General features: G+C 47.6%; 1 protein-coding gene across 1 annotated transcript in view; it reads right to left on the bottom strand.

Moving 5' to 3' along the window:
* Positions 1-25203, bottom strand: part of LOC138248999 (vomeronasal type-2 receptor 26-like) — a 191906-nt gene that overhangs the window by 100491 nt on the left and 66212 nt on the right. Inside the window, exons 4-6 of the mRNA XM_069203054.1 lie at positions 22380-22607; positions 8331-8505; positions 1395-1523 (exon numbers count right to left, since the gene is read on the bottom strand). Of these exons, the coding sequence (XP_069059155.1) occupies positions 1395-1523; positions 8331-8505; positions 22380-22607 (532 nt within the window). The remainder of the gene's footprint in view (positions 1-1394; positions 1524-8330; positions 8506-22379; positions 22608-25203) is intronic.

Consider the following 25203-nt stretch of genomic DNA (forward strand, 5'->3'; position numbering starts at 1 on the left):
GCTGTTGTTGAAGTTGAGGGGCCACATGCACATCAGAGGAGAGAGATGTGGAATCAAAAGTCCTGGCAGCTGATTTCGCAACACTGCAGCTACAGCATGGTGGTAGGCAGCCATGCTTCCCCTGAGGGAGGCCACTTCTGTAGGAGGCTGGTCTGGTTTGTAGTGGGTACTAAAGGTACTTACACCTTATACCAGGTCAAGTTATTCCTTATTAGTGAAATGTAGGCAGTGTCTAGCAGCCAGCCTGTCTAGAGGTAGCTGGAGCTGAGCAGCCAAGGCTTTTCTAGGGGACATGCAAAGCTCTTGCAATACCACTGTAGTCACACAGTACTTACACACATGAAAGACAATACTCAGTGTTACCAAAAATAAAGGTACTTTATTTTAGTGACACAATGCCAAAAATACTTTGGAGACTATACTTCCTTAGGAGGTAAGTGAAATACACAACATATACACTAGTAACCAAAAACAGGTAAGTACACAGTAGGAAAACAAGGCAAATATTGAAACTCCCTATAGGTTGCAATGGGCCTGGGGGGAACACAAACCACATACTAAAATAGTGGAATGTGAAAGTCAGTTTCCCACCTAGGCAAGTGTAGTGTGTAGAGGGGTGCTGGTAGTGTACGAAAACACCAAAGGTAAGTAATAGACCCCACCCCAGCGCCCAGGAAAGCAGGAGTAAAACACAGCAAGTTTCCTAAAACACACTAGAAGTCATGATAGAAGATAATGCAAGAACCAGAAGAGACTGCAAGACAACAGCGATGGATTCCTGGACCTGAAGACCTTCGTTAGAAGAGGACCAAGTCCAAGAAGCACTGAAGAGTCCAGAGAGAACAGGAGCCCCTGCTTACCCGGATGAAGGTGCAAAAGTGGAACCACCAGTGACAAGACAAAGAAAGTATTGTACCAAAGAAGACAGATGCGGGTTCCTGGTTGGTGCAGAAGATGTCCCACACCAGATGGATGAATGCAGTCTGGTTTGCATCGCTGGATTCCGCCAACAAGCCTTGGCACCTGCAAAGCGATAGGTTAGCGGAAAAATGGTGTTGCCCGGGACCAGGAGGGACCTGGTGGTCTCTACCCAGGAGGGGGAAACAGAGGGGCTCTCAACAACTCAGAGAGCCCTCAGAAGACCAGGCAGCGTGCACAGGAGTCCCACAGCACGGGACAAATGAGGTGAAAATGGAGGCCCACGCAGTACGACACAAAGGATTCCCACACTGCTGGAGAACCACTCAGGAAGCTGTGCATCGCAGGATGGAGTGCTGGGGGCCTAAGCTGTGCTGTGCATGAAGAACTTCTTGGAAGGTCACACACAAGCCTTGGCAACTTCAAGTCACGCAGTGCACGGGGGTACTGTCTTGCGTGGGGAGGCAAGCTCTTACCTCCACAAAAGTTGGAGAGCTGGACGTTGGGACTGCCGGAGTCTCTTTCGTCCACCACCGTGTTGCTAGATCCACGCCTGTCGTCTGGAGAGGGGATCCAAGCCACTGGTCGTCGCTGCAGAGAGGGGCCTGCTGAAGCAGGGAAGTGACTTTGTCACTTCACAGGAGATTCCTTTGGTTCTTCTGTTGCAGGCTGAAGACAGGCAGTCCTTGGAGGATGCACAACCTGGAATCTGTTGCAGTTGCTGGCAGGAGCTGAAGATGCAATGTTGCAGAAGTCGTCTTAGTGACTTTGTTGCAGTTTTGTAGAGTTCCTAGAGCAGTCTGTGGTTGATCCCTCGGTAGAAGATGAAGTAAAGGATGCAGAGGATTCCTGCTGGATTTTTGCAATCCGAATCTGAAGAAACACCAAGAGGAAAGACTCTAAATAGCCCAGAGAGGGGGATTGGTCACCTAACCAGGTAAGCACCTATCAGGAGGGATCTCTGACGTCACCTGCTGGCACTGGCCACTCAGATGCTCCCAGAGTGCCCCACCACCTTGGAATCCAAGATGGCAAAACCCACAGACACACTGGAGGAGCTCTGGGCACCACCTCTGGGGTGGTGATGGACAGGGGAGTGGTCACTCCACTTTCCTTTGTCCAGTTTCGCGCCTGACCAGGGACTGGGGGTCCCTGAACTGGTGTAGACTGGATTATGTAAGGAGGGCATCATCTGTGCCCTACAATGCATTTCCAGAGGCTCTGGGAGGATACTGATCCCATGCCTGTAACACCTATTTCTAAAGGGAGAGGGTGTAACACCCCTCTCCTAAAGGAAATGCATTGCTCTGCCTTCCTCGGATTGAGCTGCTTAAGTCCCAGGAGGGTAGAAGCCTGTCTGTGAGGTGGCAGCAGCTGGGGCTGCATTGGAAACCTCGAAGAGCTGGTTTGGCAGTACTGGGGGTCCATAGTGCACCCCCCCAGGGTGCATGGGATTGTGCAACCAATACTGGAATCAGTATTGGGGCACAATTCCCAGTTGTTAGACACCTTACATGGCCATATCCAGAGTTACCATTGTGAAGCTGGACATAGTTATTGACCTATGTACATTGCACACATAAAATGGCGACCCCACACTCACGAAGTCCAGGGAAAATGGGCCTGGACGACATGGGGGCACCTCTGCTAGTGCAGGGGTGCCCTCACACACAGGTACTTTGCACCCAGCCTTCAGGGTTGGATGACCTGATATATAGATGACATATAAGTGACCTGGTGTAGTAAAAATGGCTCTGAAATACTGCATGCGCTATTTCACACAGGCTGCAATGGCAGTCCTGTAGAAGCCTTTGTATGGGCTCCCTATGGGTGGCTGTAGGAGGCTGGCCTGGCTTATAGTGGGTACCTTGTGGTACTTACACCTCGTGCCAGGTCCAGTTATCCCTTATTAGTCGATTAGTAGTGTTCTAGCAGCTTAGGCTGATAGAGGTAGCTATAGCAGAGCAGCTTAGGCTGAACTAGGAGACATGCAAAGCTCCTACTATACCACTTATATTACTTAGCACTATATCATAAGAAACACAATACTCAGAGTTAACAAAAAATAAAGGTACTTTATTTTAGTGACAATATGCCAAAAGTACCTCAGAGGATATGCTCCCTTAGGAGGTAAGTAAAATACACAAAATATCCACACAGACCAAAATCAGGTAAGTAAAACACTTAGAAAAGTAGTGCAAATACTGTAGAACACAATAGAATGCAATAGGAGACAATAGGCCTAGGGGCAACACAAACGATATACTCCAAAAGTGGAATGTGAACCACAAATGGACCCCAGGCCTAGTTTAGTGTGTAGAGGGTCGCTGGGAGTGTAAGAAAACACAAACACTAAGGGTGTCCAAGATACCACACCTCAAGACCCTGAAAAGTAGGAGTAAAGTTACCCTACTACACCAGAAAATGGAAAAGGCGTGATAGGGGATTCTGCAAAGACAACAACTGACTGCAAAGCACTGAAGACGGATTCCTGGACCTGAGGAACTGTAAAGGAATGGGACCAAGTCCAAGAGTCATGTAAGTGTCCAGGGGGGTGTAGGAAAGTACCATCTCGCCTGGCATGTTACCCCCAATTTCACTGTATGTATGTATGTTTTAGCCCTTGTGTCACTGGGATCCTGCTAGACAGGACCCCAGTGCTCACAGTATGTGCCCTGTATGTGTTCCCTGAGTGGTACCTAACTGTGTCACTGAGGCTCTGCGAACCAGAACCTCAGTGTTTATGCTCTCTCTGCTTTCTAAATTTGTCACTGCAGGCTAGTGACTAAATTTACCAATTCTCATTGGCACACTGGTACACCCATATAATTCCCTTGTATATGGTACTGAGGTAGCCAGGGTATTGGGGTTCCAGGATGTAGGAAAGTACCATCTTGCCTGGCATGTTACCCCCATATTTCACTGTATATATGTTGTTTTAGTCTATGTGTCACTGAGACCCTGCCAGGCAGGGCTCCAGTGCTCATACGTATGTGCCCTGTATATGTTCCCTGTGTGATGCCTAACTGTCTCACTGAGGCTCTGCTAACCAGAACCTCAGTGGTTATGCCCTCTCTGCTTTCCAAATTTGTCACTAATAGGCTAGTGACCAATTTCACCAATTCACATTGGCATACTGGTACACCCATATAATTCCCTAGTATATGGTACTGAGGTACCCAGGGTATTGGGGTTCCAGGAGATCCCTATGGGCTGCAGCATTTCTTTTGGGAGCTCAGGCAATTTTTACACAGGCCTGCCACTGCAGCCTGCGTGAAATAACGTCCACATTATTTCACAGCCATTTTTCACTGCACATAAGTAACTTATAAGTCACCTATATGTCTAACCCTCACTTGGTGAAGGTTGGGTGCCAAGTTACTTAGGCCCTCATTCTGACCTTGGCGGGCGGCGGAGGCCGCCCGCCAAAGTCCCGCCGTCAGGTTACCGTTCCGCGGTCGAAAGACCGCGGCGGTAATTCTGACTTTCCCGCTGGGCTGGCGGGCGGTCGCCTTCAGACCGCCAGCCAGCCCAGCGGGAAAGAGGCTTCCACGATGAAGCCGGCTCGGAATCGAGCCGGCGGAGTGGAAGCTGTGCGACGGGTGCAGTTGCACCCGTCGCGTATTTCACTGTCTGCGCAGCAGACAGTGAAATACATGTAGGGGCCCTCTTACGGGGGCCCCTGCAATGCCCATGCCAGTGGCATGGGCACTGCAGGGGCCCCCAGGGGCCCCGCGACCCCCCCTACCGCCATCCGGATCTCGGCGGTCCGACCGCCGGGATCTGGATGGCGGTAGGGGGGGTCGGAATCCCCGCGGCGGTGCAGCAAGCTGCGCCGCCGCGGAGGATTCAATGGGGCCGCGGTACACTGGCGGGACCCCGCCAGTGGTGCCGGTCCGACCGCGGCTTTACCGCCGCGGTCGGAATCCCCATTGGAGCACCGCCGGCCTGTCGGCGGTGCTCCCGCGGTCCTCCGCCCTGGCGGTCAAAGACCGCCAGGGTCAGAATGACCACCTTAGTGTGTGGGCACCCTGGCACTAGCCAAGGAGCCCCCACATCGTTCAGGGCAAATTCCCCGAGCTTTGTGAGTGCGGGGACACCATTACACGCGTGCACTATACATAGGTCACTACCTATGTATAGCGTCACAATGGTAACTCCGAACATGGCCATGTGACATGTCTAAGATCATGGAATTGTCACCCCAATACCATTCTGGTATTGGGGGACAATTTCATGATCCCCCGGGTCTCTAGCACAGAACCCGGGTACTGCCAAACTGCCTTCCGGGGTTTCCACTGCAGCTGCTGCCAACCCCTCAGACAGGATTCTGCCCTCCTGGGATCTGGGCAGCTCCAGCCCAGGAAGGCAGAACAATGGATTTCCTCTGAGAGAGGGTGTTACACCCTATCCCTATGGAAATAGGTGTGTAGGGCTGGGGAGGAGTAGCCTCCCCCAGCCTCTGGAAATGCTTTGCTGGGCACAGACGGTGCCCATCTCTGCATAAGCCAGTCTACACCGGTTCAGGGTTCCCCCAGCCCTGCTCTGGTGCGAAACTGGACAAAGGAAAGGGGAGTGACCACTCCCCTGACCAATACCTCGTAGGGGAGGTGCCCAGAGCTCCTCCAGTGTGTCCCAGACCTCTGCCATCTTGGATTCAGAGGTGTTGGGGGCACACTAGACTGCTCTGAGAGGCCAGTGCCAGCAAGTGACGTCAGAGACCCCCTCTGATAGGTTCTTACCTCTCATAGTAGCCAATCCTCCTTTCTTGGTAGCCAAACATCCTTTTCTGGCTATTTAGGGTCTCTCCTCTGGGGTATTCTTCAGATAACCAATGCAAGAGCTCACCAGAGTTCCACTGCACTTCCCTCTTCGACTTCTTCCAAGGATCGACCTCTGACTGCTCCAGGACGCCTGCAAAACCGCAACAAAGTAGCAAGACGACTACCAGCAACATTGTAGCGCCTCATCCTGCCGGCTTTCTTGACTGTTTCCTGGTGGTGCATGCTCTGGGGGCTGTCTGCCTTCACCCTGCACAGGAAGCCAAGAAGAAATCTCCTGTGGGTCGACGGAATCTTCCCCCTGCTAACGCAGGCACCAAAAGACTGCATCACCGGTCCTCTGGGTTGCCTCTCATCCTGACGAGCGTGGTCCCTGGAACACAGGAGCTAGATCCAAGTGACCCCCACAGTCCAGTGATCCTTCAGTCCAAGTTTGGTGGAGGTAAGTCCTTGCCTTCCCACGCTAGACTGCAAACCTGTGTACTGCGTGATTTGCATTCCTCCGGCTTCTGTGCACTTCTCCAGGGATTCCTTTGTGCACAGCCTAGCCTGGGTCCCCAGCACTCCGTCCTGCAGTGCTCAACCCTCTGAGTTGGACTTCGACGTCGTGGGACCCTCCTTTTGTGACTCCGGTTACACAAATCTTCTGAGTGCTTGCTCTGGTACTTCTGGGGGTGCTGCCTTCTTTTGTGGGGGCTCTCTGACTTGCTGAGTTCCCCTTCTGTCTCCTCCTCCAAGGGGCAACAACCTGGTTTTTCCTGGTCCCCAGCAACTCCCAAAAACCTCTACCGCGACCCTTCCAGCTAGCAAGGCTTATTTGCGGTATTTCTGCGTGGGAACACTTCTACAACCTTCAGCACGACGTGGGACATCTTCCATCCAAAGGTGAGGTTCCTAGTCCTCTTCGTTGTTGCAGAATCCTAAGCTTCTTCCATCCGGAGGCAGCTTCCTTGCACCTTCATCCGGGTTTTCCTGGGCTCCTGCCCCCCCTGGACACTATCGCGACTCTTGGACTTGGTCCCCTTGCCTTGCAGGTCCTCAGGTCCAGGAATCCATCTTCAGTGCTTTGCTGGTGTTTGTTGTTCTTGCAGAATCCCCCTATCACAACTATTGTGTCCTTTTGGGGTAGTAGGTGTACTTTACTCCTACTTTCCAGGGTCTTGGGGTGGGGTATCTTGGACACTCTGACTGTTTTCTTACAGTCCCAGTGACCCTCTACAGGCTCCCATAGGTCTGGGGTCCATTTGTGATTCGCATTCCACTTTTGGAGTATATGGTTTGTGTTACCCCTAGACCTATGGTCACCTATTGCATCCTATTGTAATTCTACACTGTTTGCATTACATTTCTTACTCTTACTTACCTGTTTTGAGTTTGTGTACATAAAACTTGTGTATATTACTTACCTTCTTACTGACGGTACTCACTGAGATACTTTTGGCATATTGTCACTAAAATAAAGTGCCTTTATTTTTAGTAACATTGAGTATTGTGTTTTCTTGTGATATAGCGCTATATGATATGAGTGGTATAGTAGGAGCTTTGCATGTCTCCTAGTTCAGCCTAAGCTGCTCTGCTTTAGCTACCTCTATCAGCCTAAGCTGCTGGAACACCTCTATTCTACTAATAAGGGATAACTGGACCTGGCACAAGGTGTAGGTACCACAAGATACCCACTATAAGCCAGGCCAGCCTCCTACATTGGTGGTGCAGCAGTGGGATAAGTACTTGTAACTGCTTTACCACTTTGTCATTTGGTGCTTTTCATAAGAAAAACATATACCAAATATTTCGATATTTGCACATTGAACCAAAACTTTTTACTGTTCTGCTCTAAAACTTTCTACAAAGTTTCTGAAAAGTTCTGAAAACTTTTAAAAGTTTTCAAAAAGTTTGAAAAGTTTTTTCTCTGTGATTTCAAAAGTTCTAAAATGTTTTCTCCCTCTGTCTTAAACCTTTTCTATCATGTCTGCAGTAGAGCTCACTCCCAAAATTGTTCAAGCAACCTATGAGAGTTTAAACTTTAACATTTTGAGGGGTCTCTGCCTAGAAAGAGGGTTAAGACTTGGTAAAAATCCAACAAAATACTTTCTCTTTAACCTGCTCCTAGAAAGTGACCAGAACCAGTCTGGCCCATCTCAGGAATAGGAGATAGGAGGGGAAGGTACCCAGTCAGACTCAGAGGAGTTCCCTGAAGAGATTGGGGAGGGATCTTACAAAGACCTGTGTTAAGATTCAGGGGCGAGTAATTTCAATAGAAGAGCTTTATTAGTTAGCCCCCAAACCACAGCAGGCACATCCACTTCCAACCTCTCACCAACCGCAGTGGAACCCTCTTCCCAGAGCTCTACGCCATCACATGGAACCACGGTATCATGGAGATTCCAGGCTGTACCCAACATTCCACAGATAATCACAACACATCCCCCTTACTTACACCAAAACATACTAAAGGATAAAATAAACAGTTAAAAATAACAAAATAATAAACATTACACAAGATGCGTGTTAGAAAACACACCACCATAACTCGCGATGCACCAGTCTCATAATGGACCCTGCGGGAGTGCGGCTGCACAATATTCTTCTTCAATTCTTTGATGCGGAATGGACCCTTGAAGCTTGACCTACCCTTGGTTCTAAAGCCAGGGTTCTTCACCAGCACCACGTCACCAACTCTCCATTTAACATTGGAAACACCATACCTAGAATCATACCGCAATTTATACTTGCGCTGATAATTCTCTCTAAGATCAGGCGCCTTATTAAATTTCTCTTGATCAAGATCATCTTGCCCCAATCTGATCTTAATCCATGCAAGAAACATTTTGGTGCAACCAGACCTGCCCCTCATATACTCAAAAGGGGCAATGTTAGTGATGCTATCAGGGGTATTACAATATGCCCACCACATGTCTCTAAGGAGATAAGCTAGAGGAACCCAGGTTTCGATAGCTTCCTGGACACAGGACTTTACCATTCTGTTCAGACGTTCAGCAAGGCCATTAGCCTGGGGTAGGTACAAAGCTGTTTTCAAATGCACAATGGCCAAGGAATCCAAAGAAAAACCTAATTTCCTGAGATGTTAACTGTACACCATTGTCAGTAATTAAATGGCTAGGCACACCTTCCCGAGAGAACTTCTCCCTTAAAAACTCAATCACTGTTCTGGTATCTACAGAATTCACGCATTTAGTCACCACCCACTTTGATGCATAATCCACCATAAGCATGACATAACGCTCATTTGCCGGTAGAAGATGGAAAGGACCCATAAAATCAAGGCCCAATTTCACCCAGGGTTTCTCAGGAATTGCAACTAGAGAAAGTGGGGCTTTCACCATAACTTTGCCCTTATCATTACGTGCACAGGTTACACAATATTTCACAACTGCTTCTGCATCACGATCTAAACCCAGCCACCAGTATACTGTTCTCAGTCTAGATTTGGTCAAATTCCTGCCAAACTGGCCCTCATGAGCCAAGTTGATAATTTTACTCCTCACACCAATAGGAGGTATGGATTTGGTACCTCTGAATAATTTACCTCCACTTAAGGAGAGTTCATCTCTTACATTCCAGTACCTCTTCAAAGAGTCGGAAATGTCCTTGTACTCTGGCCAACCTCTCACAATAAACTCCACAGTTCATGCCTGTCAGAATCCAGGTCAGCTGCAGACTTCCACTCATCTTCATTGATGGCCGTCTCCCTCACCCAATTGATCACACACTCATCATCAGACTCATCACTGCTGTCAACTGAAGTTCAGGACAAGAAATCTGCCACCGTATTCTTTGGCCCAGGTACATATTCCACTGAGAAATTGTATTCCATTAATCCTTCCACCCACCTTCTTATCCTAGGCGTCAGTTCTTCCCCCTTTTTAGAAGAAAAGATTTGGACTAGTGGCCTGTGGTTCGTTCTCACAATAAAAGGTAAACGCCACAAGTAGAATTTGAAGTGCTTATCGGCCCACGTACACGCAAGTGCCTCTCTTTCTATAACAGAATAATGTAGTTCAGCTTCCCTGAGGGATCGAGAAGCAAAGGCAATTACCGTTTCTTCCTGGTCTGCCCTTTGGATTAAGACTGCCCCTAACCCTTTAACACTAGCATCTGTGTACAAGAAGGTTTTGGCACATGTATTGAAATGTCCAAAGGTGGGCAGCTTCCCGATACAACTCTTAACATAAGTGAATGCAGACGTACACTCATCAGTCCAACTGAATTCACACCTCTTCTTTAAGAGAGATCTCAAGGGTTGGATCGCACTCGAAAAGTTAGCAATGAACATGGAGTAATATTCCGCTTACCCCAGGAAGGATCTTACCCCATCCTTGTCCTTGGGTTCAGGTGCCCGGATAATGGAATCAACTAATTCTAACTTGGGTTTGATTCCCTCACCTGATATAGTATGACCCAGGTAAGTTACTGAAGTGACCCTAAACTTGTACTTTTCTTTCTTCACAGTAAGACCTGACTGAGCTAACTTACCTAACACTTCCCTAAGAATCCTATCATGTTCACTCACGGTTTTACCATGAACCAAAATATCGTCTTGAAAAAACAAGGTTCCAGAGACTCCCTGTAAGACCTTCTTCATGATTCGTTGAAAACAGGCAGCCGCAGAGGAACTTAATTCCCATGTCCTGCTGGTGACGCCAACCCAGAAGATTATTTCCACGCTTCGCTACATAAACTTTCCCTATCGTGGTCTTATTCTGGAATTGAATACTCATGATCTTGTATCCAAATTACTTCTATTTTAGTGCCACCATAGCTGACAGGGTTAATGTCAGGTTTAATTAAGGAGTCAACGTCCACCCCGAAAATTAATTGCCAATTCTTGTCACCTACCATGGTGTAAGGAGATCCTGAGTCTGCCAAAAGCATAACTGTTTTGCCATTAATTCTAATAGTGCACTCAGGCATAACCACGGGCCCATCGTCTACCACTCCATTGCTATCCCCAACGTGGTTAATATCAGGTTCTACACATAAAATCATTTTGTTAACATCTTCAGTGACTGAATCTATGTTACATTTGTCGCAAAACCTAGCATAGTGGCCTTTCTTCCCACACTTCCTACACAGAGAATTGCGTGCAAAGCAATTTGAGCTATTCGCTACATGTCCAGAGTTGCCACAGCGGTAACAACACTGATGTTTGATTTCCTTTCTTTTCTCCAGAGTAGGTACCGGTGCTTTACTGTCATTGCCAATTCTCAAAACTTCTTCCTGAATCTGTGGTGTCTGTACCATGCACAAACTATCACCACTTCGTGGTCATTCATTTATTTGATCCAGTTGTTGGTGCTTTCCATCCCTTCAACAATTGCAATAGCTACCCTCAAATCAGGGTTCTTTGTTCACAGTTTCTCTTGAACCCTCCTGTTGTTTGTACCACGCACTAATTGGTCATGAATGAGGGAATCTGTGAGATCGCCAAAGTCACAAGTGCGCGCTAATATACGTAAAGCAGCGACAAAGTTTCCAACACTCTCTGCTGTACCTTAGGATCTTGCAAAAAATGTGTGTCTTTCTAAGATGACATTGAGCTTAGACTCGAAATGTGCTGCCAACATCGTTACAGACATCTCGTAAATATCTCTGGGTTCTCCTTCCGCCCCTCCGATGGGTAGGGTCTCAAGACTATCATAAATGTTCCTGCCTTCAATCCCCAAATTGTGCAATAAAACAGCTTGTACCATGCACAAACTATCACCACTTTGTGGTCATTCATTTCTTTGATCCAGTTGTTGGTGCTTTCCATCCCTTCAACAATTGCAATAGCTACCCTCAAATCAGGGTTCTTTGTTCACAGTTTCTCTTGAACCCTCCTGTTGTTTGTACCACGCACTAATTGGTCATGAATGAGGGAATCTGTGAGATCGCCAAAGTCACAAGTGCGCGCTAATATACGTAAAGCAGCGACAAAGTTTCCAACACTCTCTGCTGTACCTTAGGATCTTGCAAAAAATTTGTGTCTTTCCAAGATGACATTGAGCTTAGACTCGAAATGTGCTGCCAACATCGTTACAGACATCTCGTAAATATCTCTGGGTTCTCCTTCCGCCCCTCCGATGGGTAGGGTCTCAAGACTATCATAAATGTTCCTGCCTTCAATCCCCAAATTGTGCAATAAAACAGCTTGTTTCCTAGCAGGAGAGAATTTTCCCCCCCTATTGCTATTAAATAGGAGTCAAAAAGGTTCTTCCAACGTTTCCACGGCAGAACTGGGTCCCCTTTGTCTGATAAAAAAGGAGGTGGTTGAGACATCGTGGGGGTAGCCATAATGAGTTAAACTGTAAAGCACACAATAGATTTGTTGAGGAGAGCAAGAGATTTGTAAATATAATATTGGTAAAGATCCTTCACAGGTAAACAGGTAGAAACCAAAAATAGAACTAGAAGTGGACCCAACTGAAATAGAAGGTGAGCAGTCTAGTGTTCCCAAAATATACAATGTTCAATAGAAGAAAAAAAAACTTTGAAGTTGAAGAAGTGGTATGTGGTCTAGTCTTTAGTAGTTTTAAGCTTTAGAACACACGCACGAGGCCATGCGCCTTCAAAGGTTCATAAGATGCGAGGTGCGTGGACTGCTCGTGCAGCTACCTCGCGCTTACAATGAAGAGCTGTTAACGGCTCGCGCGTCGAGGAACATCCAAAAGGCAGATAAATACCTGACCAAAATGTTGGGAAACTCCAACGTGTGCTTACGGGCGTCGGCTGTCCTGTGTCGTTGGCTGTCCTGTGTCAAACCACCGGGACACTGCCGCCGGGACACTACAGCTCCCGCTGTCACTTTGACTCTTGGCTGTCCTGTGTCAAACCACCGGGACACCGCTGTCAGGACAGTACAGCTCCCGCCGCCACCAGGAATCTTCAGCCGCACACCTCTGCTCCAGCCGCTCTCTTTCCAGAAGCCGCCGGGACTCTTCAGCCGCACACCAGCCAGAATAGAAGGTAATGAAAATCCGTGGGTTCTGGGTTGGTGGCAGCGCCTGAGAGGAACAGACCCTCATCGCCAGTGGCGGGTGATTTCAATAGAAGAGCTTTATTAGTTAGCCACCAACCCACAGCAGGCACATCCACTTCCAACCTCTCACCAACCGCCGTGGAACCCTCTACCCAGAGCTCTGTGCCATCACATGGAACCACGATATCATGGAGATTCCAGGATGTACCCAACATTCCCAAGATAATCACAACAACCTGCCATCTAGCAGGCCACCTAGTGACACTGGTAGTGGGAGAGGTTCACACATTAGTAGGGCATCTTTCACTTCTAGAGGCCAGGTTACTAGGGTCCAGCCAGTTAGGGACAGGTCTCTCTCTGCCAATTCCCACATCTCCTCTGTATCTAAACATTCCCAAGCCTCCCCCCTGAGGATAACTTAATGGAAAGGGAACTCAGAAAGCTGAGGTTGGAAGAGGCCAGGCTGAAACCTAACGAGCAGCAGCTGGCCTTAGACAGGGAATCCCTGGATGTAGGGAGAGAAGGACAGAGATTGGGGTTAGTTCCCCATGGTGGCAGCAGCAGTGTTTCAGATAGCAATCCTGTTAGAGAGCAAGATTTCAGAAACCTGCATAAGATAGTCCCCCCTTACAAAGAGGGGGATGACATTAACAAGTGGTTTGCTGCACTTGAGAGGGCCTGTATGGTGCAGTTGGTCCCTCAAAGGCAGTGGGCTGCTATCTTGTGGCTATCTTTCACTGGTAAGGGTATGGATAGGGCCCTTACTGTCAGAGAAAGTGATGCCAATAATTAAAAAGTTTTGAAGGATGCACTCTTTGATGGGTTTGGCTTAACCACTGAACAATACGGGATTAAGTTCAGAGACACCAGAAAAGAGTCCTCTCAAGACTGGACAGACTTTGTTGACTGTTCAGTGAAGGCCTTTGAAGGTTGGTTGCATGGCAGTAAGGTGACTGACTATGAAAGCCTGTATAATCTGATTCTGAGAGAGCATATTCTTAACAATTGTGTGTCTGATTTGTTGCACCAGTACTTGGTAGACTCAGATCTGACCTCTCCCCAAGAATTGGGACAGATGGCAGACAAATAGGTCAGAACAAGAGTGAACAGAAACGTTCATCCACGGGGTGACAAGGATGGCAAGAAGAAGGATGGTAAGTCTTCTGACAAGGGTGGGGACAAAGATAAAAAACATTCTGAGTCTTCATCAGGCCCACAAAAATCCTCTGGGGGTGGTGGGTCCAAATCCTCTTCTAGCAATCAGAAAAAGCCTTGGTGTTATTTATGTAAAGTAAAAGGCCATTGGGCAAGTGATTCCACTTGTCCAAAGAAAAACACCAAAACTCCCATCACCACAATCCCAACTACAACCTCTAGTGCCCCTAGTAATAGCAGTGGTGGTGGGAAGTCTACTACAGTGTAGCTGGGGTTGGTCTTGTTAGGGAGACCACAGAGGCTGTTTTAGTCTCTGATGGTGGCATTGACTTTGCCACCTTGGTTGCTTGTCCCCTTAATATGGGTAAGTACAAGCAACTACCCCTAATCAACGATGCTGAGGTTGACGCCTACAGGGACAAAGGAGCCAGTGTAACTATGGTAATAGAGAAACTGGTTCACCCTGATCAACACCTACTTGGTCAGCAGTACCAAGTGGCTGATGCTCATAACAACACTCTTAGCCACCCCATGGCTGTTGTGAATCTCAACTGGTCCAAAGAACGTTGTGGTAGCCACTGAACTACCTGTAGATTGATTACTAGGCAATGATTTGGAGACATCAGCTTGGGCTGAAGTGTAGTTGGAGGCTCATGCAGCAATGCTGGGCATTCCTGGGCATATTTTTGCCTTGACAAGGGCTCAGGCCAAAAAGCAAAAAGGACAGGGAAACTTGGATCCTGGAACAATGGACCAAGTGCTCCTAAAAGCTAGGGGTAGGAAGGGTAAATCCTTGCCCACTATGTCTCCCTCTCCAGAAGATTCCCCTTTTGAGGGAGAGGAATCCTCTCCCTGTGCAGAACCTACACCAGAGGAGCTAGCAGCAGACACTGCTGACTTTTGGGTGCAGGGGGCCTGCTAGGGAAAAGCTGCTTGTGGCACCGCAGACCTGTCCCATACTAGAGGGTTTAAGACAGCAAGCTCTCAAGCGGCAGAATGGGGATGTCAGTGATAGCCATAAGGTGTATTGGAAAGACAACCTCTTGTACACTGAGTCAAGGGGCCCTAAACCTAGAGCTGCCAGGAGATTGGTTATTCCCTTGCAGTACAAAGATTTTCTTCTTACCTTGGCACATGACATTCCTTTGGCTGGGCATTTGGGCTAGACGAAAACTTGGGACAGGCTTTTTCCCCTGTTTCAATGGCCTCATATGTCAGAGGACACTAAAGAGTTTTGTCGCTCTTGTGTGACCTGCCAAGCCAGTGGAAAGACTGGTGTCACTCCAAAGGCCCCCTTAATTCCACTTCCAGTGGTTGGGATGCCCTTTGAAAGGGTAGGGATTGACATAGTTGGCCCCCTTTACCCTTCAACAGCTTCAGGCAATAGATATATCCTGGTGGTAGTGGACCATGCCACTAGGTACCCTGAAGCCATCCCCTTAAGGACCACTACAGCTCCTGCAGTGGCAAAGGCCCTCCTGGGAATCTTTTCCAGAGTGGGTTTCCCTAAGGGAGTGGTGTCAGATAGAGGTAGTAACTTCATGTCTGCATACCTCAAGGCAATGTGGAAGGAGTGTGGTGTAACTTACAAGTTCACAACTCCTTACCATCCACAAACAAATGGTCTGGTTGAGAGGTTTAATAAAACTCTCAAAGGTATGATAATGGGACTCCCTGAAAAACTCAGAAGGAGATGGGATGTCCTTGCATCCTTTTTGCTTACAGGGAGGTATCCCAAAAGGGAGTGGGCTTTAGTCCCTTTGAACTCCTCTTTAGGCACCCTGTGAGAGGTCCCCTTGCTCTTGTTAAGGAGAGTTGGGAACAACCTTTAAAATCTCCTAAACAGGACATTGAGGACTATGTACTTGGCCTAAGATCAAGAATGGCTAAGTATATGAAAAAGGCCAGTAAAAACCTTCAGGCCAGCCAGGAGCTGCAAAAGCAATGGTATGACCAGAAGGCTGTCCTGACTCAGTACCACCCAGGACAGAAGGTGTGGGTATTGGAGCCTGTGGCACCAAGAGCACTCCAGGACAAATGGAGTGGACCCCATCTAATTGTTGAAAAAAAGGGTGAGGTTACCCATTTGGTAGACCTTGGCACTGCCCGGAGTCCTCTTAGGGTGGTCCATGTCAATCGCCTGAAACCCTACTATGACAGGGCTGATCTCACCCTGCTCATGGCAACTGATGAGGGACAGGAAGAAGAGAGGGACCCTCTCCCTGATCTCTTCTCCACCACTGAAGCTGATGGCTTAGTGAAGGGAGTGGTCTTAGCAGATTGTCTTACTGCTCAACAGAAAGACAACTGTGTTAATATCTTAAGTCAGTTTGCTGAACTCTTTTCAGTGATAACAGGTACTACTACTTGATGTGAACATACAATTGATACTGGAGTCAGTTTACCTGTCAAAATTAAGATTTATAGGCAGCCTGACCATATCAGGGACTGCATTAAACAAGAGGTGCAGAACATGTCAGACTTAGGGTGATTGAGCCTTCAGGAAGCCCCTGGGCTAGCACAATTGTGCTTGTCCCAAAACCTCACACTAAAGATTGAAAAAGAGAGATGAGGTTTTGTGTTGATTATAGGGGGCTCAACCAAGTAACCAAAACAGATGCTCACCCTATACCCAAGGGCAGATGAGCTCATAGATACACTGGATTCTGCCAAGTATCTAAGAACTTTTGATTTAGTTGCAGGGTATTGGCAGATTAGGTTATCAGAAGATGCTAAACCAAAAACTGCATTTTCAACCATTGGAGGGCACTATCAATTCACAGTAATGCCCTTTGGTCTGAAAAATGCACCTGCCACTTTTCAAAGGTTGGTGAAAACAGTCCTGCAAGGGTTGGAATCTTTTAGTGCAGCATATCTTAGCTCAACCTGGGATGATCACCTGGTCCACCTATGGAAAGGTTTGGAGGCCCTGCAAAAGGCAGGCCTCACTATCAAGGCCTCAAAGTGCCAGATAGGGCAGGGGAAAGTGATTTATCTGGGCCACCTGGTAGGTTGGGAACAGATTACACCACTGGAGGGGAAGATCCAGACAATTATGGAATGGACTCCCCCCACAACTCAAACCCTGGTGAGAGCCTTTTTAGGCCTCACATGGTAATATAGGAGATTCATCAAGAATTATGGCTCCATAGCAGCCCCTCTTAATGATCTCATTAGCAAAGAGATGCCTAAGAAGGTAATATGCACAGCTAGCTGTCAAAAAGCTTTTGATGAGCTCAAACAGGCCATGTGCTCTGTACCTGTCCTACAAAGCCCTTGCTACTCCAAGAAATTCATAGTCCATACTGATGCTTCTGAATTAGGGGATGGGGCAGTGCTATCACAGCTGAATACTAAGGTCCAGGATCAACCTGTTGCTTTTATCAGCAGGAGGTTGACCCCTAGAGAAAAGATTTGGTCTGCCATCGAGAGGGAGGCCTTTGCTGTGGTCTGGGCACTGAAAAAGTTGAGACCATACATGTTTGGTACTCACTTTATTGTTCAGACAGACCACAAACCTCTAGTTTGGCTAAAACAAATGAAAGGTGAAAACCCTAAGTTGTTGAGGTGGTCCATATCCCTACAGGGAATGGACTATACAGTGGAACATAGACCTGAGAGTAGCCACTCCAACGCAAATGGACTCTCCAGATATTTCCACTTAGACAATGAAGACTCATCTGGGCAAGGTTAGCCTTATTGTCCCTCGTTGGGGGGGCGGGGGTTGTGTAGGAAAGTACCATCTTGCCTGGCATGTTACCACCATTTTTACTGTATGTATGTTTGTTTTGCCTATGTGTCACTGGGATCCTGCTAGTCAGGACCCCAGTGCTCATAAAGTATGCCCTGTATGTGTTCCCTGTGTGGTGCCTAACTGTATCACTGAGGCACTGCTAACCAGAACATCAGTGTTTATGCTCTCTCTGCTTTTAAAATTGTCACTGCAGGCTAGTGACTAATTTTACCAATTCTCATTGGCACACTGGTACACCCTTATAATTCCCTTGTAGATGGTACCTAGGTACCCAGCGTATTGGGGTTCAAGGAGATCCATATGGGCTGCAGCATTTATTTTGCCACCCATAGGGAGCTCAGACAATTCTTACACAAGGCTGCCACTACAGCCTGAGTGAAATTACATCCACGTTATTTCACAGCCATTTTACACGGCACATAAGTAACTTAAAAGTCACCTATATGTCTAACCCTCACTTGGTAAAGGTTAGGTGCAAAGTTACTTAATGTGTGGGCACCCTGGCACTAGCCAAGGTGCCCCCACATTGTTCAGGGCCAATTCCCCGGACTTTGTGAGGGCGGAGACACCATTACACGCGTGCACTACATATAGGTCAATACCTATATGTAGCGTCACCATGGTAACTCCGAACATGGCCATGTAACATGTCTAGGATCATGGAATTGTCACCCCAATACCATTATGGTATTGGGGTGACAATTCCATGTATCCCTGGGTGTCCAGCACAGAGCCCGGGTACTGCCAAACTAACTTTCCGGGGTTTCCAATGCAGCTACTGCTGCTGCCAACCCCTCAGACAGGTTTCTGCCCCCCTGGTGCCTGAGCAGCCTGGTCCCAGGAAGGCAGAACAAAGAATTTCCTCTGAGAGAGGGTGTTACACCCTCTCCCTTTGGAAATAGGGGTGAAGGGCTGGGGAGGGGTAGCCTCCCCCAGCCTCTGGAAATGCTTTGATGGGCACAGATGGTGCCCTCTCTGCATAAGCCAGTCTACAGCGGTTCAGGGATCCCCCAGCCCTGCACTGGTGCGAAACTGGAAAAAGGAAAGGGGTGTGACCACTCCCCTGACCAGCACCTCCCAGGGGAGGTGCCCAGAGCTCCTCCAGTGTGTCCCAGACCTCTGCCGTCTTGGATGCAGAGGTGTGAAGGCAGAATGGACAGCTCTGAGTGGCCAGTGCCAGCAGGTGACATCAGAGACCCCTCCTGATAGGTGCTTACCTTTCTCAGTAGCCAGTACTCATCTGAGGGCTATTTAGGGTCTCTCCTGTGGGCTATTCCTGGGATAACGAATGCAAGAGCTCACCAGAGTTCCTCTGCACTTCCCTCTTCGACTTCTGCCAAGGATCGACCGCTGACTGCTCCAGGACGCCTGCATAACCGCAACTTTATAGCAAGAAGACTACCAGCAACATTGTAGTGCCTCATCCTGCTGGCTTTCTCGACTGTTTCCCGGTGGTGCATGCTCTGAGGGCTGTCTGCCTTCACCCTGCACTGGAAGCCAAGAAGAAATCCCCCGTGGGTCAACGGAATGTTCCCCCTGCCAACGCAGGCACCAAACTTCTGCATCACCGGTCCTCTGTGTCCCCTGTCATCCTGACGAGCGTGGTCCCTGGAACACAGGAGCTGGGTCCAAGTGTCTCCCACAGTCCAGTGGCCCTTCTGTCCAAATTTGGTGGAGGTAAGTCCTTGCCTCCCCACGCCAGACAGTAATACTGTGTACTGCATGAACTGCAGCTGCTCGGGCTTCTGTGCACTTTTGCAAGACTTCCTTCGTGCACAGCCTACCCCAGGTCCCCAGCACTCCATCCTGCATTGCCCAACTTACTGAGTTGGACTCCGACGTTGTGGCACCCTCCTTTGTGACTCTGAGTCGACTGCTGTCCTCAGATCTTCTAAGTTCCTGTTCAGGTGCTTCTGCGGGTGCTGCCTGCTTCTGCGAGGGCTCTCTGAGTTGCTAAGCGCCCTCTCTGTCTCCTCCTCCAAGAGGCGACTTCCTGGTCCTTCCTGGTCCTTCCTGTGCCCCAGCAGCATCCAAAATCCTCAACCGCGACTCTCGCAGCTAACACAAGGCTTGTTGGTGGTATTTCTGCTTGGGAATAACTCTGCATCCTCCAGCACGCCGTGGGACATCTTCTGACCAAAGGAGACGTTCCTGGCACCTTCCGTTGTTGCAGAATCTTTGGCTTCTTCCATCCGGAGGTAGCCCTTTTGCACCTTCATCCAGGGTTTAGTGGGCTCCTGTCCCCCCGGACACTTGCGTGACTCTTGGACTTGGTCCCCTTCCTTTACAGGTCCTCAGATCCAGGAATCCGTCTTCAGTGCTCTGCAGTCAGTTGTTGTCCTTGCAGAATCCCCTATCTCGACTTTACTGTCTTTCTGGGGTAGTAGGGTAACTTTACTCCTACTTTTCAGGGTCTGAGGGTGGGTTATCTTGGACACCCTTAGTGTTTTCTTGCACTCCCAGCGACCCTCTACACACTACACTAGGCCTGGGGTCCATTTGTGGTTCGCATTCTACTTTTGGAGTATATGGTTTGTGTTGCCCCAGGCCTATTTCTCCCTATTGCATTCTATTGTGATTCTGCATTGTTTGCACTACTTTTCTAACTGTTACTTACCTGATTTTGGTTTGTGTGTTTATATTTTGTGTATATTACTTACCTCCTAAGGGAGTGTATCCTCTGAGATACTTTTGGCATATTGTCACTAAAATAAAGTACCTTTATTTTTAGTAACTCTGCGTATTGTGTTTTCTTGTGATATACTGCTATATGACATGAGTGGTATAGTAGGAGTTTTGCGTGTCTCCTAGTTCAGCCTAAGCTGCTCTGCTATAGCTACCTCTGTCAGCCTAAGCTGCTAGAACACCACTATTCTACTAATTAGGGATAACTGGACCTGGCACAAGGTGTAAGTACCACAAGGTGCCCACTATAAGCCAGGCCAGCTTCCTACAACATGTACCTATGTGCTTTACATGTCCTGGCAGTGAAAAACTCACAAATTTGTTTTCCAGTACTGTGAGGCCTGCTCCTCTCATAGACTAGCATTAGATCTGCTCTCATGTACTTTTAAGTGGTAGATTCTGATCTGGAAGGAGTAGCCCCGTCATATGTAGTATTGCCAGAATGGTAATAGAAAATCCTGCTTTCTGGTGAATTTGGATTTAATATTACTATTTTAGAAATGAAACTTCTAGAAAGTTAGCATTTCTCTGCTCTTACTGCCATCTGTTCCTTACAATCTGTCTCCAATCCACGTCTGATCTGTGCTGGTTGACAGTTCCCCTTGTGTATTCCACCAGACAGCCATAAACATAGGACACTCAGTCACATCTGCATTCATCTGAATACTGAATGGGTCTCCCTGGGCAGGAAGGGTGGAGAGGCTCTCTCTTACATTTCAAAGGCCAGTGGCCTGCCCTCACACAAAGGACTGATAAACCCCCACAGGGATCCTGACAGACAGGACTGGGCTGAAAGGAGAACGTTCACTTCAAAACCACCCTTTGAAGCTTCCCCAACTTCAAAGGCTTTTTTGGGTATATAAACTGGGTTTCTGACCCCACCAAAGCAGACACTTCTGGACCTAAACCTGGACTCTGTCAGAGAAACTGCCTGGCTGACTAAAGAACTCATCTGGACTGCTTTGCTGAAGGACTGCTGTCCTGCTTGTTGCCCTGCTGCCTGGCACTCCTGACTCTGCTGGAAGCACTCTGCCTTTCTCCTAAAGTGCTCTCCAACGGCTTAGATTGAGCTTGCCTTCTGTTTCTGAAGTCTCAGGGCCAACAAAGACTTCACCTCTTCAGAAAATCCTTGTGCCCTGGATAATCGACCCAATGCCTGCAGAAATCGATGCAACACTATGCTTCACGGCTGGAAAATCGACTGGAACGACGCAGCCCCGACTTCCCTACTGGAAATTCGATGGAGCGCCTGCCTCACTGCAGAATATTTGCTGCATCGCCTACCGGATCGACTCAGCGCCTGCTCCTTCTACCAGCACGTCAAGGGTTTTCAATGCATCTTCCCTGGGCATAAAAATATCCTCACATCGAAGTGAGTAACCAAGGCTGCGCTCCTGAAAAACAACTCATCACCTTGCAGCATGGAAAGAAACAACGCATCGTCTATGCCGTGTTAGAAAATCCAATGCAGTGCCCTATTTTTCAATGCATCTTCTCCTCTGTGATCCTCGTGCATCATTACTTTTGATGCATCCCAGGTACTGTGTGTTACAAGGATACAACCACTGTTTCTTAAGAACTGAGACTCTTTGAAACCTTTAAAAAGTGATTTTTTAATTTATGCTTATTGGATTTTTGTTGTTTTTACCTTATTTCATTCAGATAAATATTATCTATTTTTCTAAACCTGTGTGGTGTCTTTTTGTGGTGTTTTCACTGTGTCACTGTATGAGGTATTAGACAAATAATGTACACATTGCCTTCTAAGTTAAGCCTGCCTGCTCTGTGCCAAGCTATGAGTGGGTGGGCACAGGATAATTTGGGTTGTGTTGTGACTTACCCTGACTAGGATTGTGGTCTTTACTTGAGCAAGGGTGCATACCTCTGCTAACTAAAGACCCAATTTCTAACAGATTTGTTTAATTATATTTGCCTTTTTTGTGTGAATCTTAGGAATACGTTTTCAAGATTCTATTATTAACGCTTGCACCATGTTTCAAAGTATGGAATTTTCTTTTCAATTAATTTTTTTATGTCAAAAGTTTACATGAAAAGGTAACAAAAGGTGTTTCCAGCTGCCACTCACCCTCACAGTGTTTCCGCCTACCTGAGAGTGCCCATCACTCCAGAGGATGGCACCAGCGCTGATGATGATGTCTCTGCCTCTTGGTGCTGCTGAGTCTAACTTGCCCACTTTTACAAGATGGAACTCCTCATCCTGGGATATCTGCACATTGAGGATGTCGTAGGTGGCTGGGGCATCTCCGTTTACATCAAAGGATATTTCATCCCCTGTGCGAGTCTTAAAGCGGATGTGTTTCAGGTAGTGAAGGATCTGGAATGTGAGAATATATTTACAAACATGGCTTGATGCTTGTATTTACGGTGAGCAGAAAGGACACAGCGTCTTCTATTCCCAGACTACTAACACTACTAGGAAGGGGTATGCAGAAGAATGAAGATTCAAGCAATGACTTTGAACTGCTGTGGTTGGGACATTACTGCAGCCTCACCAGCTGTCAGAAACTGCTCCACACGCAAGGTTAACTTTGTGAGTTTGTGTCCACCCCTCAACCAGCTGTTTGTTGTAGCTCAGCGGGACCTCCATGTTTAGGAGCCTCACACAGGAGACATGACACTTTCAGTCTTTGAATGAATCCATGACCTCCAAACACCATGTGAGGAATCTGAGTCAAAGGGTCCCAGGTTGACAGGGGGCAGTGGCTCCCAGTTTTAACAACTGTGGTTTCTTGCCACTGGTGTCCTGCTGCCCCCATAATGCAAACTCCTGAACTTTGAACCAAGTGTTGCCTTTTATCACTTGACTTTCATGGTAGCAAGGCAGAGTTGTCCGCAGCTTACTCGGGAGAGGTACTTTGGGCTCGTGGGCCTCAGACCTCAGCCACAAAACTAACAACACTTGCAGTCCAGCCAGTGATTTTTTATGAATAAGAAAATGCTTTATTACACGAGCTATTAAACACTAGCCACAAATTAAAACCACTGTACAGAAATATGAGGTGGACATCCCTGTGGTGACACCCTCAAACGGGCCTCCTATAACCAGGGAGTGCACGCTAAAAGAAACATCCCACTGGCCAGGTAAACTGTTGATGCTCCCTGTGTCCAATGCATTTGAGACTCTAACATTGTGTGCGCATTCAAGCACTCAGCCCTAAAAACACACTATAGCTCTGTGATTCTGATCCCCCATGAAGGGTGCGTTATGAAACGTGAAGCCTTCTGGCTTTGTCAGAGTGTCACTATAATACCTAAAAGCAAAATATAACGCCAAACTGTAGTTCAATCAATGTTGAAACATGCAAAATGGTGTCACCTTTCAATAACATTCAGTAATACATGCAATTAGTGTTAATAGCATACATATTTCTAAAGTTTTGAATTTTCAGCATTGCACAGTGTATCAGTCTTTCTTCTGCCTTTAAACTCGATACAAAGTAAACACAAAACCTCATAGCAAAGATCCCAAGGACTTTAGGCACCTGAAACCATCTATGATCACGCGGGAAGTGTAAAGATTACCTAAAACAAGTGTTTGGGCTGCGGGACAAGCATTAGTCAAAAGTTAGAATCTTTACACAGCTGGAGAAACATGCTCATGAAAGCCTTTGGAAATATTTAGGTGCACAATATTAACATTATTTATGGACTTTCATGCAAAGTGGCGGCCCGAATAGCCAGGCCATGCTTTAACTGAACTGTATTCTGGCTGTTCTGGGTGGATTGTTCCTATTGGAGCAGAGTTACAACTGATTTGCATTTGGCTGAGTCCAAGCTGAGATGGCATGGTGGGCAAAAGAACGATGGGTTGGAATGCAACGCGAGTGACTACCAGTGGTTCGAATTATTGCAAGCATTCCTCCCATCACCTTTGTTTGTGTGTTCGGTGTGACGCCCTAAGTAGCAAGGGTATGTCCAGACGTGCGTCATATGCTCACTGTGACACTGGAATTAAGGTTCACCCGACTGACACTTCCGGTCCTGGGCTGCTTGTGTTCTAGTTCAGGGAGGGCCTGGCCTGGCACTTTGAGCTGGCCTGTTTCAATTGGAGGATGGTGAAGACTGATTTGAATATGGCTGGGTCTAAACTGATGTGGCGGGAAATGATGGGTTAGGAGGATAACCTGAGCTTTTGTCAGTGGCTGAGATTGTTTCAAGCATTTCATTCATCACCGGCTGCATATTTGATTAAACCCAGTGGCGCTGAATCATGGCGCACCATGGCGGTATTAGGGAACTAGCATCTATTTATTGACGCTAGTTTGGCGCTTTGCAGGATTAGCATATAAAATCTTGATGCTAATCGTGCAAAGCACATTGAGGCCCAGTATAACACATGGTGCGCCTCCTGCTAACGCCTGCTCTGTGCAGGAATGTTACTTCTCCTGTATCACGGTTGTGTTCAGGGTGGCTGCGATCACTGTGAGCATAACTCTGTACTGCATACATTTTCTTTTGGTCTCACTGTTGCTGTTGTTGATGTGAAATTATAAAACAGATATGAAAAAAGTACTTTTTTCCCCAAACTAAGGCCCAGATTTAAGAGGGTTTAGCGCCACCTTGCGCCGCATCAGTGTCATTTTTGTAACGCTAATGTGGCTCAACGAGCCCAAAATCGCCACGCCAGATTTACAAAGTGGCACAATGCTTGCATTGCGCCACTTTGTAACCCCTTGAGCCACATTATGCCTGCGCCAGGCATAATGTATGCAAGGGGGCAGACAAGATGGTGCAAAGAAATGTATTTGCCTAATTTTTTGTGGCATTTTTAATGTCTGCTCAGAGCATGCGTTAAAAGGGGGATGTAAGTGTGTAAGGTTTTCATTTCCGCATAGCCTACATGCTGTTGGTGCCCTGTACTCCCATTTAGGTTGTTCTGCGAGACCTTGTAGGAGGCTGGACTGGCTTGT

Source organism: Pleurodeles waltl, chromosome 8 (assembly GCF_031143425.1).
Source record: "Pleurodeles waltl isolate 20211129_DDA chromosome 8, aPleWal1.hap1.20221129, whole genome shotgun sequence".
Classification (NCBI taxonomy): domain Eukaryota; kingdom Metazoa; phylum Chordata; class Amphibia; order Caudata; family Salamandridae; genus Pleurodeles; species Pleurodeles waltl.